Source organism: Passer montanus, unplaced genomic scaffold (assembly GCF_014805655.1).
Source record: "Passer montanus isolate IOZ18808 unplaced genomic scaffold, ASM1480565v1 scaffold17, whole genome shotgun sequence".
Taxonomy (NCBI): Eukaryota; Metazoa; Chordata; class Aves; order Passeriformes; family Passeridae; genus Passer; species Passer montanus.
The window spans coordinates 11,257,185-11,273,531 of record NW_024364270.1 but is presented as its reverse complement, the minus strand read 5'-3'; the positions used below and the strand labels follow the sequence as shown (position 1 = coordinate 11,273,531).

The 16,347-nt window shown below is 39.8% G+C and overlaps 1 protein-coding gene across 3 annotated transcripts; it reads right to left on the bottom strand.

Annotated features, from left to right (window-relative positions):
• Nucleotides 1-3,276: 3,276 nt before the first annotated feature.
• MRPL42 (mitochondrial ribosomal protein L42) lies at nt 3,277-11,328 on the bottom strand. 3 transcript variants are annotated; one of them, XM_039703958.1, is made up of 6 exons: nt 11,161-11,328; nt 9,325-9,475; nt 7,487-7,550; nt 6,506-6,590; nt 4,640-4,803; nt 3,277-3,407 (listed from the first exon to the last, which is right to left on the bottom strand). In XM_039703958.1, the coding sequence occupies exons 2-6, from the start codon at nt 9,404-9,406 to the stop codon at nt 3,362-3,364; spliced, it is 441 nt and encodes a 146-aa protein (XP_039559892.1). In that variant the 5' UTR covers nt 9,407-9,475; nt 11,161-11,328; the 3' UTR covers nt 3,277-3,361. The 3 variants fall into 3 exon arrangements, with proteins under 3 accessions (XP_039559892.1, XP_039559891.1, XP_039559890.1); XM_039703957.1 differs by having other exon boundaries at nt 9,325-9,477; nt 11,172-11,321; XM_039703956.1 differs by lacking the exon at nt 11,161-11,328 and adding an exon at nt 10,518-10,645 and having other exon boundaries at nt 9,325-9,477.
• Nucleotides 11,329-16,347: the final 5,019 nt, after the last annotated feature.

The following is a 16,347-nucleotide window of genomic DNA, read 5'->3' as shown; positions in this document are numbered from 1 at the left end:
AAAACCCTTTGCCTTTGGGAGGCGCCAGGGCGCTGCCTGTGCCGCAGTGCCCCCGTGTCCCTAAGGGAGCAGCCCTTCAGCCCCGCGCACCGCCCGCACAGCAGCTCTGCTGCGCTCACCGAAGGGAAAGCACCGGCTCACCAGCATCGTTTTGGTTTAATCTGGGGATAATTAGAGGAGAGGAAATAATTCTTTTCACTAGGCACCAAGATTAATTGAACTGCGATTTAAATGCTCCGAATTCCTGTGCGGGAGCGCTGGATCAAGCTGCCCAAGGAGATGGTGGAGTTTTCTCTGTAGACATTCCAAATGCACCTGGCTGTGTTGCTGTCACCTGCTGCAGGTGACCTTGCTTAGCAGAAATATTGGACGATATGATCTCCAGAGATGCCTTCCAAATCTAACATGGAGTTTTCTCTGTAGACATTCCAAATGCACCTGGCTGTGTTCCTGTCACCTGCTGCAGGTGACCTTGCCTTAGCAGAAATGTTGGACGATATGATCTCCAGAGGTGCCTTCCAAACCTAACCATTCTGTGATTCTGTGAGTTAAGGGCAAAATTTTTGATACGTGACTGAAACAGTTTTCTAATGGCGTGCAGGCCAAGCAAGGCCTGAGGAGACTTTTAGTGAGACATCTGAAAACCAAAAATCCCACAGGAAGATGTACCCAACCGTCTGTTATCCTCAGCAACGAGCCGAAGATGCTCTGCAACTCAATAGCTACTAGATACAAAACAAATGGCTAAATGCCCAAACTGGGATACAAAGTGCCAGAACAGACTTAACACTGTGAATTTTACGCAACTTAAGTTTTCAATTACAAAGAACAAGGGCAGCAGAAAACAGAAATCCCAAACTAACTTTAAAAAAAAAAAAAAGTTTTTTTTTGCATAGAAGTGGAAAAATAATCAAGTGGATGAAATCTGAATTCCAAGTTTTCAAGTGAAGAGAAACAAAGGCAGTTGCTTGGGACCTACAAATCCAAGAAGAGAGCTTCAGATAACTGTGAGAGTAGTATTTTAATTGTGTCACGCCTCGGGTAACCCAGGAAAAAGATTTAGTAAAAGAAAAACAGTAAGCTTGAAAGCAGCATCACAATACAGAGAAAGATTTTAAAACATCAACATTATGAATTAGTAACAAAAGGGCACAGGGTACACGTGTTTTAGACAGTTTCCAGCCACTGGTCAGAAGAGGAAGTACTTTAAAGATAGCAGCCAAGCACATAATAGATTTTTAGCTCCCAAAATGCCTGAAAAGCATCCAAAAGTGTTTGGGAAACATTGTGAAAGCCAGTATTTCTACAGTGATTGTGGATGTTTGGTCACAAACAGGGTTTGACAGGCAAGAACAAACAAATGTCATAACAGAAGGTTATGACTGTAAAGCTTGCTCTGTAAAGCAAAATTTCTTAGCAGCATTAGGCAGCAGTAAGCAAAAATATGGAAAAAAGAATGGGGGAAAATAATTTTAAGTTTAAATTAGTACAAGGATATATCTTCTTACACTGAAGTCAAAGGGTGACAAATTAGGTCTCAGCTCTCCAAAAATAAAAGTGACTCATTTTTCTGCACTGGAACATAAAACACTGCATGAGATGTAAGCTCACTTATACACCAGAGTCCTCTGGTGAATATATATACCAGGCACCACAAATTGATGAAAATACCAAAATTTGTTGTATTACAAATTGCTACAATATATTTAAAAAGTTATATTCCAGGCAGAAAAAGCCACTACTAAGTCAATGCAATTGTACTTACAGAGTTAAGCAGCCATCCTTCACAGAGACCCCACAGACATTACTCCACAACAGCAGAATTAAGTGAGCAACACACCATTAATAAAGAGGCAAAATCACTTGGCTCATGTTGGCTTGAGCACAGACTCTGATATCTTTTAAGCACCACAGAGCAAAGGAGCAAAACGATTTCATGTTCTGCCATGATAAACCATTATCAGCTACCCAGCATTTTGGAATTAAAAATGCACTGGCACTAGTTTTCTGTATAAATTTCCACAAGTATTAAAAGCAGCCTTTTTACACACATCCAACATTGCTTTTCTCACACATAAAGGAAGTTCAAGGGAAAAATGGTTATTCAGAAGTATCTTTAGAAACTAACAGTTTCTCAACACATCAACCAGGAAGTTCAAGGGAAAAATGGTTATTCAGAAGTATCTTTAGAAATTAACAGTTTCTCAACACATCAACTGAGACGATGAGTGGTACTCGCTGTCTAGCAACATCTGTAGAAAATGCACGCTGGCAAAATGACACTAGACCAACAGAAGAAACAAACCCCTTCCTTGGTTATCCAAATTGCTTTGGAAGAGAAATGCAATAAAAAATATATCATGTACATGAGATAATTATTTTCTGATTATTTAGAAGGATCTACTAAGAAGGCTTTATGAAGTCACTGGCATCTCTGCAGCAGCATAATGTTCCAAGCTAGCCCTTTCTATTAGAGGGCTGATGCCTAAAACTGTAGACTGGAACAAAGGTTTTTTTCCCTTTTCCTGAAGGAAAAAAGTGCTACATAACATAGAATACTACAAGAGGAAGAACATTTAAGCACTACAAAATGCTAAAGCAATGAAGTAGAATCAGACCAAACTCCTACTGTGATACAGCTATTCCAGCTTATGTATGCACACAGTATCCTCACCGAGTGGTAGTTGGGGTCTGATTAAACAAGCAAAAAGACCCCCAAGAACCATGATTGCACACAGAAGTTATCAGACATCTGAGAATGGGGGACGATTTAGAAGAGCAAGTTACTGTGTCTTGGATGCTAAAAATTAACCAAGGTGGCCACAACAACAAGCTTAAACACAATCACTTGGCTGATGCAGAATTAAACATGGAACCAGGTATCTGACAAGTGTAACAGAAGAAGAAAAACTATTTGTTTTCACAAATACCTCATGTAATATTTTTTATAAATATTTCATTAATACTTCAATATTCAAGCTCACCTTACTAGATTCTTAAAAGAAAAAAAAAACCAAAACATCCCACTCAAAATCACCCAACCCTAACACATCCATTTCTAGACTTCCCATTTTGACACAAGACTTGTATGGATTCACTTGACCAATGATAAGCCTCTGACCTCTTGAATTTAATCAGAGCACTCCATCCCTGTTACATCCTGATCTAAGACTAGTCCATTTGCTGACCAGGAATGCACACCTGCCTTCATTGACCACGTTTTGTCAGTGTTGTTTAGCTGCTTTTAGTAGAAAATAAAAGTCAAATCATGTTCTATTACAGCCAAACATGTCACCTTCTGTAACTTTTATTTCCAATCAAAATTAACAGCAAAGTCCTGATGAACAAGAAGTTCTCTTTGTTATCGGTCTTTAGGAGGATTAGGATTCTTGCGTCTTCTATGATACCTAAAAGAAAAAAAAAACGTTGCAGTGAGTGCAAGCTGTGGACAGCCTTTATTTTTGTGGTATTTCTGCCCCCATCTGAGGTTACACAAGGAAGTGAAATACAAGATACATGAGCACAATCCATCACCACTCATTAGATGTCATCTCTGTTGTTTGTGGAGTTACATAATGCTACTCATTTCTATTGCTACATCTGCTACAAGCACGCAATAATCCAATCAGTTCTAGAGCTGAATAGGCACAAAGGCTGCTGTTTATTCTTAATCCTTTGTGTGAAGTTAATTTTATTACATGGTCAGCCTTGCCTTTGGCTAAAATGATTGCTACAGAACAAAGATGTTCAAAGGAGCTGTGCCAGACTGTATGTTAAATAGTGTAATATTTTGCAGAAAAACTAAAAACCAAATTATTCTGAACAAATAATGAACCATACTTTCCTCATAATTATGCATGCTAAACAAGGCAGATCCTGTCTGATCTTCATCAAAGTGACAGCTACCCTTTGGTCATAAAAGTCCTATCTTTCCATTCCTTATATCTACTCCCAAAGCACATTAATTAAAAAGTTTTCTATGGACAACAACAACAACAAAATTTGCCTGTATAATGTTTCCATAGCTATAAAATTAGCAGCTATCAAAAGATGATGTAACATGGAGTGGAAGGGTGTAACACACACCAGAATGCTGCTTGTTTACATTAGTATACCTGAATGCCCAGAGTTCTTCTTTAAGCTCAATCATGTATATGTGCACCTCTCCTCCATTTCTGAATACAGGGCACACCAAAGAGCACTTTTCACCTTTCCAAATTAAAAACCTCTACTGTTAAGTTCTGAGAATCATCCCATTGAGGTTGCTAAGGAATAGGCAATGCATGTTTCCAAGCTATAATTGGTTATGTCCATTGAGGGTATTTTACATATTAGATTCTGGTATGGAACTTAGTAAATTACTCAAAGCAGTAGCTAACTGGATGTATGAGAAATTTCTACACTGTCACATATTTTACAGAAAAAAAGTGGCAAAGTCTATCAAAGGAGCAGTGTTTAAAAAAACCCTCATTAAATACAGTCTTCCATTTATCCAACACTGCATTGAAAATTTTATGTAGCAGCCCAAATGCTAGAGGCATCTTGTCTGACGTGACTCATCCTAGGTTGAACCTGGTCATTACATTATTCCTGTATTTCCCTTTACTTCCAAGAGAACAGACAAATTGAAAACACTTACTGTCCCACAGGATACCAACGATGTTTTGTTGTGTAAAACATTTTGCTGAGCTCTTCAATTGTAGGACCTCTACTGTTCCTTAGCTCTTTTTCATCCAATCTGGATTTTAAGACTTGATCAAGGTTTTCTTCTTTATTATTCACTGGATCTGGCCGTGGTATGGGCTAGCAAAACAATAATGTATTTGTATGTCCTGTTTCTCCTTGTTTAATTTAATTGAGAAAGTAAAAAAGCCAAGCTACATAGAAGTAATCTGTAATGCTATCTAACAGCCGGAACAAAAAAAATACAGAAAAACTCCTGCAATTGCACTGGCTGTTTATTGTCCCCACCTTCCCCCCCCAAATGAAACCACACCACCGTGGAGCAGATATGTCCAGCCACACCTATTTACCCTAGGTTCTACAGCTGATGACCCTACCCCTAAAACCAGCATTCCTGTAGTCCTTGTTGCAGATCTCAATCTTACAATTCACTAGCTGAATCATCAGCTTCAGTTCCACTAACACAAAAGTATCCAAACCATTCCCAGTCAGAATTTTATTCACAGCAACCATCATCTGTCACTGTGATATTTTATGAAAATCATTTGCTAGGATTTTTGTCCTATTCTAGCTGAGAAGCCTCAGAAAAGAAATGTAAACAATTAACTGATGGCTGTGGCATATGGTCTAGAGGTTGTTTATCAACAGGTGCATCATTGATTGGTCCATGTGAACTGTTTCTACTTAATGACCAACCATGGTCCAAATGTGTCCGACTCTCTGAGTCACGGGTTTTTATTATTCATTCCATTCTATTCCTTTCTAGCTTTCTGATGGATCCTTTCTCTCTATTCTTTTTAGTATAGTTTTAGTATAGCATTTTAATATACTTTAATAAATAATATTATTTATAATATAATAAATCAGCCTTCTGAAACATGGAGTCAAGATTCTCATCCTGGAGACCCTCGAACACAACCACAACCATTATTGCTAAAAATCTTTTACAGGACATGTACCTTTGAGAAGAATGTCACTTCTAATTTTTTATGCAACAGGTAAAACCAAGTTGTTTGTTTTCAATTGGGAACATAACTACTACTACTACTACTACTATTATATGTATTTTCCCTTATTTTAGCCTTTTACACCTGTTTTTCTTGAGGTATGTGCAACTGACAGATTTAAAAATACTGCTATGTAATTTGCAGGCAAAAAGTGCTAAAATGGCTTAGGTTTCAATGGAGAATTTTCACACTGGGTACTTTAGCAACACAGCTGCCAGCTGGGTATTTTACTAGCACGTGAGAACTGGAAATTCAAACAAGTGTACACTATAAAAATTTATCTAGGTGTTAAACCACAACACTAGATTTATTTTCATCAATGTAAACACATTGAAAGTACTACTGATAGATAAAAATTGATATTTAAAGTTCTTTGTGGCTTTTATGAACTCAGTGCTGAATGGAACTTAAAGTTCAAGTTGAAAACAGTAGCAGCAGTATTTCTTTGTATTCTCTTGTGCAGTAGGACATGTGAACCATAACCTGCATTCCAATCATCCTCTCTGAGTAGTACCCATGTAGACAGACACTATTTTCTCTGTAGTGCACAAGTGTTTTAGTACCTTCTTTAATTCTACTAAAGCTTCTGTATGCTGTGATACCTTTCTCACTCTGTAACCTTCCCTCAATTCAACTAAGAGTAAATTTCTCCTTGTGGCAGCAGCTATATTCATCAGTCATTTACTTCACAGATGTGCTGATCACATACTAAAAAGTATTTCAAATTAAAAAAAGATGCTTTAAAGACTCAAACCTATGAATTACTAAATGCCTTTACAAGAGTAAGAAATATAAATGTGCATACTTGGACATACTTTTGTATGCTCGTATGGAATCTCAAGCGAAGGGTGGTAGCAGACAATTGTCTTCGAATCAGATGTCACTGCAAGTTCCACTTTGCTATCAAAATAAAAAAAAAAAAACTCATAACTTTCACAAGTACTGAACAGCTGAGCAGCCCATGTCCCAAAGAAAACTGGATTTGACCCTGCATTTATGAATCCTTAATAATCTTCTATAAAATAAGGGTCATAAATATTTGATCCAAACCTCAGTTTTTGTTTCCTCAGTCATCTTCCTTTTTCGATGGAGAAGAAAAAAGGGGCTAAAATAAATTATTAAAATAGCTGGAAATATGAGTTGGAAAAAAAATCCTAAACACACAAAATAGTTGCATATAAAAATCTAAACAGATGGGGATAATGATCTCTAGGACAGCATGGCTTGATAAGATGTATGGCATCTGCAATGAAATAACAGGAAACAAAGCTCTGTTTGGGGTTCTAACTTTTCTGTTACGTAAAAAATGCTGGACAAGAAGTCCTACTGAGAGTTTCATTGTGAGAATGTAACTTTTCTCACCTTCCTTCCCCTTCCCATGACACATTTAGCTTCCTAAAACTGTGGTGCCATGAATTCAGTGTTTCTCACTATATTTGTATCCTCTTTTCCCATTTCTACACAGGTTTCCCGTGCAGTAGCACAAAAACACCTGCACCTTTTGTCTTAACAATGGAAATTACTACTTTAATTTTGTTCTTCCACAAACAAAACTGCAGAGGTACTGGGAGTCATCAACATGTTTAGCATGAGTCCTGCATGACTTTTCATTACATGGAAACATTAACTTCACAATCATTACTATCAGAGACAGTACTTTAGCTGATATTATTACATATATCCAATACTGGTAATAGATGTGTTTGATACTATTATATGATGACTTCAGGTCAGAGAGAGAAAGTAGCCCTGGAACATTACATGAAAAGGCCACACATCAAAGCATGTTTACATACCAGTTGTAGTCTTCAGGGAGAACTGAGTAAGTAGATTTATGGCAAGCATGATACACAGCTCCATCTGCAATAAAACCCAAGTAAAGAACTCTAATGTGGAAACAAGAAGAGCTGTGCCCAATTAACAATGTTTACATTTTCAATTTTCATTGTGTCTTAATCAGGGATTATAATCATATTCAGTTTTAGATTAACATAATGCAAATACTCTCTAAAAAGAAGTTCATTTTTAGTACACAGCTTTCTAGCAGTGTAATAAAAAAACACAGTATCCAGGCAGCTATGACCTATACTTACCTTCCTAGATGTATTGTTTTCCTGAGTGAAATCACTATATGAACAACACACCTACCGAATTCACCATTAGGAAATATCCTTTATATAAGTAAAGAACCTTAGGACTTAGAGGGAAGGGTGTAATTTCATTCATAGCAATATTTATTATAAAAATCAAAAGGAGGGGCTCTGACTGGATATGTAGAGAAATGTTTTCCTCATGAGGACAGCCAGCCAGGGAGATTCAGACTCAGGCAGGTTTGTGAGATCTGTCCTTGGAGATTTCAAAGACCCAGCCAGCCCTGAGCAACCCGGTATGACTGCAGAGCTGACCCTGCTTTGAGCAGGAGCTTGGATCACAGACCACTCAAAGTCCCTTCCCCATGGTTTGATTCCCATTTTTTAATAGAATCATAGAACAGTTTAGGTTGGAAAAGACTTTAAAGGTCACAGAGTCCAAACACAACTAACACAAGGTGTTCACTAGCCCCTCACACAGGCATCATCCTGTAGGCACTGCTTTCCACAACAACGCAGGCATGCAGGCCCAGGGCAGGGATGTGCCTGGAGGTGACTGCCACTGAGAACCCCCTTCCTTTATTGCCACAACCTGAGACAAATGCACATGGAAGTTTCTGTGTCCTGTAAAGCTTTTTCAACAACTACGCTTTTAGAACACAATTATGATCACAAGAAACAAGTCTTCACATATTCTGAGCTTTCTGTTAAGTTATAAAAAGGTTTCAACTTTATCTGACATTATTTTATTTAGACAATCTTTTAATACAAGTAGGATTCTTCATGGCTACTCCTACAACAGGGAGAGAGGATTCATTGTCAAGACTGCAAAGGCTGAAAAAGCCAAGAAGAAAATTTTGTGTAGCTATTGTCCTCTCAGAAATATTTTAGATGCAAACTCTCAAATTCAGAATTACTGTTAGCACTTCCACTCTTCAGTTCTTCTAATTGAACTATTCTTAGTTATTAAGGAGTTGAGTTCTAGTAAACTGCAGCTTGTTTGTATGTCTTCCTAAAATTTCTTTCCTACCTTGCCCACTTCCCTCTAAAATGTAACATCTCTATTCTATTTTCTCCATTACTATCTTTTCTACCACCTTTACTATATTCTCTATGTCTTTCTATTGACATCTAAAACATGGACAAAAATCTAATAAATAGTACTGCCTGTTTCTACTTCTTCTCTGCTTATGTTAAGTAATGAGATTTTACTGTAGCCTTTTCTCACCACTTTTCTAAATCTGAAAAAATCAATTTAAATCTTCAATGATAATCAGTGTAAGAGGGTAGTATTTACAAGCTAATCAATAAATTTGGGGAGCATCCTACTTGGACCATGAAAGTTTTAAAAGCACAAAAAAAGAAAAAAACAAATAAAGATATCCTTTAGATTACTATTAGAACACAGCACAGACTAAGAGACTTGATTCTCTGTTCAAACAGAAAAATCACTTCCATGTTTCCATTACTTTAAACAGTACAGGAAAGAGGTTCTCAAGGAACAAATTTTAATATAGGACTTCCACAATTGCATCACTACTTACTCTGCAGTGGGACCTGCTTACAGGTTGCAGCTGAACGCATCCAAAGGAGGCTGGGCCATGCAGCTCTAAGTGACATTGCCATGGTGACAGCAGAGAGGAAACCAGTCCTGCACAAGATGGAACTCAAAGAACTTTTTCTCTGCAGAACACCCTGTGAAAGAAACCAGTTTCGTAACTATTCGGGATACAAAAGACTAACAATTAAGTTTCTTGAATATCTTAAGGAAAAAAAAATAAAGTGCAACATAATTCTTCATTGTCAATTGTTCAGAAGTCCTTATCACTTAGGATAATGGTACCTGTCTCCTTAACAGTCAAAAATAGCACAAGACTTTATTTACTGAGAGTCTTTGAAGGTTCAGCTTTAAAAAAAAAGCTTCCAGGCCTGTGACTTCTCACAGGCTTTTCTACTGGTACTCACCCACCTAAAATTTGCATCCTTCTGCACTTTCCATAAAACTACTCATGAAATATGCTTTTCTTGTTAACAATAAATATATAACAACAGTAAATATCGTCAACCAGTACAAAAATAGGAATATTTATAGACTACACTTGCTGGAGTTAAAAAACTCTCCAAATGCAGTTAATCAGTTTCATCCATCTCAGCAATACACCTGAAAACTCAGAAACACCATTTAGAATACCTTAAATGTTACCCAAAATTTCACAGAAGCAGGACACCTTATGTTTTCACTGTCTATTGAAAAAAAAATTGCTTTAAATAGAAACTTATAATGAAACGTAAAAAAATGTAATTGGAAACATTTTAAAGACATACATATTAAAAAAAAAGAAAGAAAGAAACAAGAACCTTTTGAAAGTACTTCATATTTTTCCAATTTCGACATGTAATTATTGGGCATTCTTTTTATGTATGCCAGTGCTGCTGAAGTCAGGGGAGCACCAACACCTACAGAGCTGCTCATAACCTGCCCTCAGGAGCTCATTACCACAAAGGGCGCGAGGAACGCGGCGGATCCCGCTCCGAGGACAGGGGTCAGCCCGTTCCCGGCCCCACTGCGAGACCGCTCCAGTTGGAACGGGAACAGCCCCATTCCTGGGACAGCGCCCAGGAACCTCCAAGGCGTGCGCCAGCGACACGCGGGAACACGGAACCCCAGGCTTAGAGCTAACGAAGATATTCGGCACTACGAACAAAGCCACTACGCCGTCAGAGCACGCAAGCGTACCCGTTATAAAAGTGCCGAGCGTGCCGCACAGGCTCAGCCGCTCCGAGCGCACGCAGAGGATCCCCGTTCCCGTCCCCGGCCCGGCGCTCCCCGCGGGCACTGCCGGCCCCGCCCGGCCCCGCGGCGGAAGCGGCGCCCGCGCCCCTTCCGGCTCCGGCGGCGGCTCGGCCCGCGGCACGCCGGGACTCGTAGTGCGGGCACCGCGCCGCCTCCCTCAGCGCTGCTCCGGCACCGGAGACAATCCCTCAGCCCCTTCGTAATATGGCTGCAGGAAGGGCAGCGGTGCCTGGCCGGTTCGGGAAGCAAGCGGACACACAAACACATATTCACGGAATCGGTTAGGTTGGAAAGACCTCTGAAATCATCCAGTCCAATCTTTGACCCATCTACACCTTGAGACCTAGGCCATGGCAGTAAGCGCCATGTCCGGTCATTTCTTGAACACCTCCAGTGATGCTCCACCACCTCTCTGGGGAACCTGTTCCAACGTTTAACACTCGTTCCTGTGGAAGAACTCCTCATAACCTCCGTGGCTTGAGGCCACTTCCTCTTGTGCTGTTGTCCACAAGAACCTAGATTCATTACCTGGTGTGCAATAAATGAATTAGTTAGCCACTGTGGACAACACTGTCACAACCCCCACCTTATTACAACCTCTTTTCAGGTGGTTGTGGAGAATGAAGAGGCTCCGAGGCTCCTCCAGGCCAAACACCCCCAGCTGCTCCTCATGGGACCCTGGGTCAAACACCGACTGCTCACTCTGGCGGTCCCCGTGCTGGGAGAGTCTTGGGAGCTCAAACCCACAGTGGAGCACGGAGGCAGCCTCAGCATTGGCAGCAGCTGTTCAGCTGAGGGAGGGGGCACAACGCCCTCGCTACAGGCAGCAGTGCACCTGCTGGTCCTGGGAATGTGCCAGCGTGCCACAGTCTTATATTAGCTGCAAAATAACTCCCTCCAATCCCATAATTCGAAGGGACATCTCTAACATTATTGGTTATTTCAGAAACTTGCAAGCATAGTCTGCTTGCTTTCCAGCTTAAATTACACAGTGGCTGCAGCAGCTTCCTCTGTTCAGCCAGCCAGATCTTCACAGTACCTGTAACAATCTTCCACAGGGAAGGCCTGTGGATTTTATGTTGATGAAATTGCACGTTTCCAATATTCAAGGCATACAGAAAACTCACCTGAATGTCTCAGGCACACTGCTGCTCTGGGGCTATCTGCTGTACTTCTTTCATAGACTGAGTCACAAAGTGTTTGAAAGACAAGGTTATGTTTACACAACATTGATAAAAGACAAGAAGAAAAGACAAAAATCAATTGTCTGACCTGCTGCTCTAGTATCTGGAATGGCTCCAACACTTTAGGCATTTACACATCCACAAAGCCTCTAAGTCACATCAGCAGACTGTGTCTCCATTCCTGCATTCACAGCATTATCCTTTTGGACACTCTTGGTTAGTGTCTCCTCAAAGGCTGCAACCTCTTCCAGAAGGCTTCCAATGTTTGCATCTTTTCTGGTCATTGAGTGTGGCACTGCAATTTCGTGTTGTCATCAGTGAAAGCCTCACAGTTTCAGCAATGTTTAACTTTAGTCTGTAGTTGCAGAGTTGTAGTTACACTGATAATTTCTAGCAGTATAGCAGAAGTATAGCCAGAAATCAGTAGTCAGGAGTTGATCACTCCCAGTAGTGCTGACAAAGGTTTCTTCTTGAGTATTCTTCTATATGAAGGAAGATGGAAGACCTCCATTTTGGGGCTCCCTGCAATATTAGATTCATTACACCATAGAAAAAGGGGGCAGAGATGGGCCCAAATGTGTTACATACTACTTAGAGAGATGCAACCAAGGTGAGAAATCACAGCTCCACTACAAAGCTCCTCCAGATTTGTGGAGACAACTCACTTTGTAATTCCAGCAAGTTTCTGTGTGCAGATACAGAGGCATCTGATCTGGGCTCATGCACCAAACAGAAGCAACACAGTTCTATGTATTTTCTGCTGTGTACTAGCTTATGATTCCCACAAGGAAGTCCTTGTACTGTATAGGATGAGGGCAGCATCCTATACAATGAAGAAATCGTCCAATACAAGCAAGACAGTGGTTCTACTGATGGACAGATAAAACACTCTGAGGATTTTAAACTCAAGGACTGAGTGCTGAAAAAATAAAATGGCAATAAACTGTCTGAAACAAGTGCACTCTGGAAATTAAAAGAAAGGAATGAATTTTCATTTAAAGAGTGAGCTTCAGGAATATGTCCATAGGCATAGTGGGGGTAAACAGCGTTATTTAAAAGTCAGTGTTTTCAGGAGCAATTTGTGACAATGTGGAAACTGCTCAGGATTCTTGACTTTCTCCTGGTCAGCTGCAGTGTGACACACCTGTATGCAAATGCAATGTGTGCTACTTGTGAGTGTTTGTGTGTGAACCTCTGACAAGTACATTAGGTCTTCATTTCCTTCCTAGGAAATACTAAGTAAAATTAAGGCTTCTCTGAATTTTCTCAAAGATGCTTATAACTTAATTGTCATAGCTTCTTTAAAAGATTGCCTAAACTCAGGGATTATGATGACTATAGTTGACAACTCTCATTCTTAGCTGCTTTCTCAAAAGGACATTTTTCACCCATGCAGAAGACAAAAATTCTTTGCTGTGCATTGGAATACTTGAAATTAACTCCTTTCACAACAGAAGACCACTGTAAATTTCACCTGTTTCTTTTTCCAGTGCAAGACACTTTCTAAAAATCTTCTCTATATGGAGCTGCAACTTCTAAAAAAAAAATTAAAAACCTCCCTAGCCCCTTAGAGATTGCCTCCCAATACAAAATACTAAAACTTGATATGCTTGAGTATACTAGTCATGATTACAATATAAGACTTCTGTGGTACCCCTACATTACTGTTTCCTACATAAATTTATTTGCTTTAATAAAGACAATTTTTACTCTTCAGTGCCATTTGTACCTCCTGAGGACTGCATACAGACACGTACTTGCAGGTATGTGTGCTCTCCTCAGACACAAGTTTGAAAAAGTGCAGTTTCTAATGTTCCTGATGAATGTGACCAAAAGTCTCCTAATGCTGGGATATTATAGGCCGGTGGCATTGAGTTGTTTATGGCTATGAAGCTAATTCATTAATGAGATTGTAAAGATCAACAAAAGCTTTAATTTGAAGCTACAGTCTGTACTGCTTGTTTTCAATGACATACTTTTTTCTGTAAGGATTTTATTCTGGCAATGTGTGCTTTTAGAACATCCCTGTAATGACAAATCTTGTAACTTAAATCCTAGTTCTGAGAAGCTGCAATTGAAGGTACCACAGAACTTTTCTTTTTATTTTTTAAAAGCTGAACCACATACCCTGTTAGGCTTCCAGGCTATTTTTAGGTGGTTTCTATAAAAAGATTTTTAGGAGATAGTAGATGAGGTCTACCCCCTCCCTGACGCATAATGTTCTGCAAGTGTATTCTTAGCAGCATGTTCTGACAGATTACAGCTTTCCAAAGGGAGATGGGAATTGCTTAAGGACAGCTCAGAAGCGTGACTACACACTTCTCCAGCATGTCTGGAGATGGGGTTATTAATAACTGCCAAGGCCCTTGCCTGCCTCAGCAGCTTGTAGTCAGCAAAGAGGGGAGTCGCTCCGTCTGTATTCACTCAGCAGGAAGGCTGCTCTTTCCTTTACCTCTGGAGATACTATGGAGGCACTACTGCTGAGTTCCAGACCTCTGGGACTTCATGTCTCTGGAAACCTGGAAAGTTTTGTTTCTAGGTTGCTCTCTTAATGAAGATAAACCACCAACCTGCTCTTACTCCAACAGTCAATTACAAACTTCTCCAGGAAATGCTCCAGCTGATCAGATGGCTGAGCTGTAGTCAGGCTGCAAACGCTATGTAGTGATGAGGGCAGGACTATGTTGGTTGGCTCTGTTTTAGAAGAACAAATTTATAAATCAGTGATATCATCTGCACTGGCATGGGTTTTGTGTGAGCAGTTGCACACACACACACAGAGAGCCCTTCTGAGAAATGGAAAATTAGGACCTGGCTGTTCTAGCTCTTTTGCTGCAGTGGCATATTTAGGAAATTGTTTCTTAGGAAAATCATTCAGGTTAGATCATTGGCAAACTGAATATAATACACATTTATTGTTTTAATAGAAACCAATGTTTCAAAATATTCCTAGGAATAAGCATTTGGCTTCCTTTATTTCCTTTTAAACTGGCAAGGTATGACACAATCATACCTAGAAGTTGACCTGAATTTGTGAATGGATGAATGTGTTTCATTGCAAAGGTTGTGTCTTAACAATGGGGATGGACAGATCTCTGCTCCTGAAATGCTGTATCTTAATTTCTGTGAGATTATCCTATAAATGTAGAAATCAAATTTCTAATGAGACACTGTAGTTTAATTATGATCTTAATTCTAAAGTTTTCTCAAGTTCTGTTGTCGACAGACAGATTTCTGTCTTAAGTCAGTCTTACACCCAGAGTAAACATCAAGGCTTATGTCAGTAGGCCCTCTTTATTCTTTAGCATATCTCACACCATCTCATCACTGGTCCATCCTGTTACTGATAAGGAGGAAGCTGAAACTGTAAATAACAGATGACAAAACTACAGTGCCTCAGCAGTCACATGCAGCCTAAATAATTTGTGTTCCTGTTGATTACCATAGTTCAAGAAAACAATATTGTCTTTATTCAAGCAGCTACTTAATGAAAAAAACAAATCAAAAATTATTTGCTACAATGAAGGCTCCTACTCATAGCATCCTATTTTGATGTTCTAAGTTGGTAAAACTGGTGGGACTTTTTTCTTCTCTCAGTACAATTTCACCCAGTCCTGCCAGTTCAGATAATTCTGAAATTGTCCAATGACACTTAAAATTACTGCTAAATGAAAAACACTGCACTTCTATGCCTTAGTTTTCCCTTTTGTACACAGGCATCATACAACTCTTGTGAAATTACTCTGGGATTTACTGAACATTTTTAATATAAAATTTGGATATTACTGTGAATATTCATTCTGTATGTGTACATACATACATCTGGTTTTTGCTGTAGAACAGATTTTCTACAATACTTGGTAAAATATAGAAATGCTTTTATGCAAAAATAAAGAATCTGGGTTTGAAAGAGAGTTGTAATTATAGTAAAACTTCTATAAGATCGCAAAGAGGGCTAGGAGGAGGAAATAAGATTAGTCAGCCACAGGCTCAGCTGGCCTGGATGCACCACTCAGTGAGTAATTAGATGATAATTTGATGACACCAGAAGCTGTCACAGGAAGATGGTCAGCAGCTGTATTGAATTGTTCTGGGTGTATTAATTGCCTAATTGCAATTACTTCTTCACCTTCCTTGCCTATAGGAGCATTATAGAACACTTTGTTGGTGAATAAGGTGGTTGCCTAACTTTGTTCTTAGGGCCACTGTAATGCTGGCAGTGGTGTGATAATCACAGATTTGGGGGAGAGCACTGTGCTCTCTCTCCATCCCGGCGTTTGCAGTGGTGCAGTGGGACTGCCTAACTTTGTTCTTAGGGCCACTGTAATGCTGGCAGTGGTGTGATAATCACAGATTTGGGGGAGAGCACTCTCTCCATCCCGGCATTTGCAGTGGTGCAGTGGGATGAGATTGGCTCAGCCAACAGAACAGCTCACTGCTGTGGGAAGGGATGGTCCTGCACCTGCACCATCCCACTCTGCTTCCTGCTGCTTCTCTTGTGCCAGCTCTGATGCCTCAGGGAGCTGGTCAGAAGGGTAACTTAGCAAAAAAACACCCCCAACAACAACCCCCTCTACCCCAGTAGATAG

Bases quoted from the DNA above. Each gene is read 5' to 3' on its own strand.
- MRPL42 (XM_039703958.1), bottom strand. From the start codon at position 9,406: ATGGCAATGTCACTTAGAGCTGCATGGCCCAGCCTCCTTTGGATGCGT. The intron at 7,551-9,324 runs GTAAGTAGTGAT...GTTTTATTGCAG, and splicing joins TAAGCAGGTCCCACTGCAGA to ATGGAGCTGTGTATCATGCT. The intron at 6,591-7,486 runs GTATGTAAACAT...TTATTTTGATAG, and splicing joins CTCCCTGAAGACTACAACTG to CAAAGTGGAACTTGCAGTGA.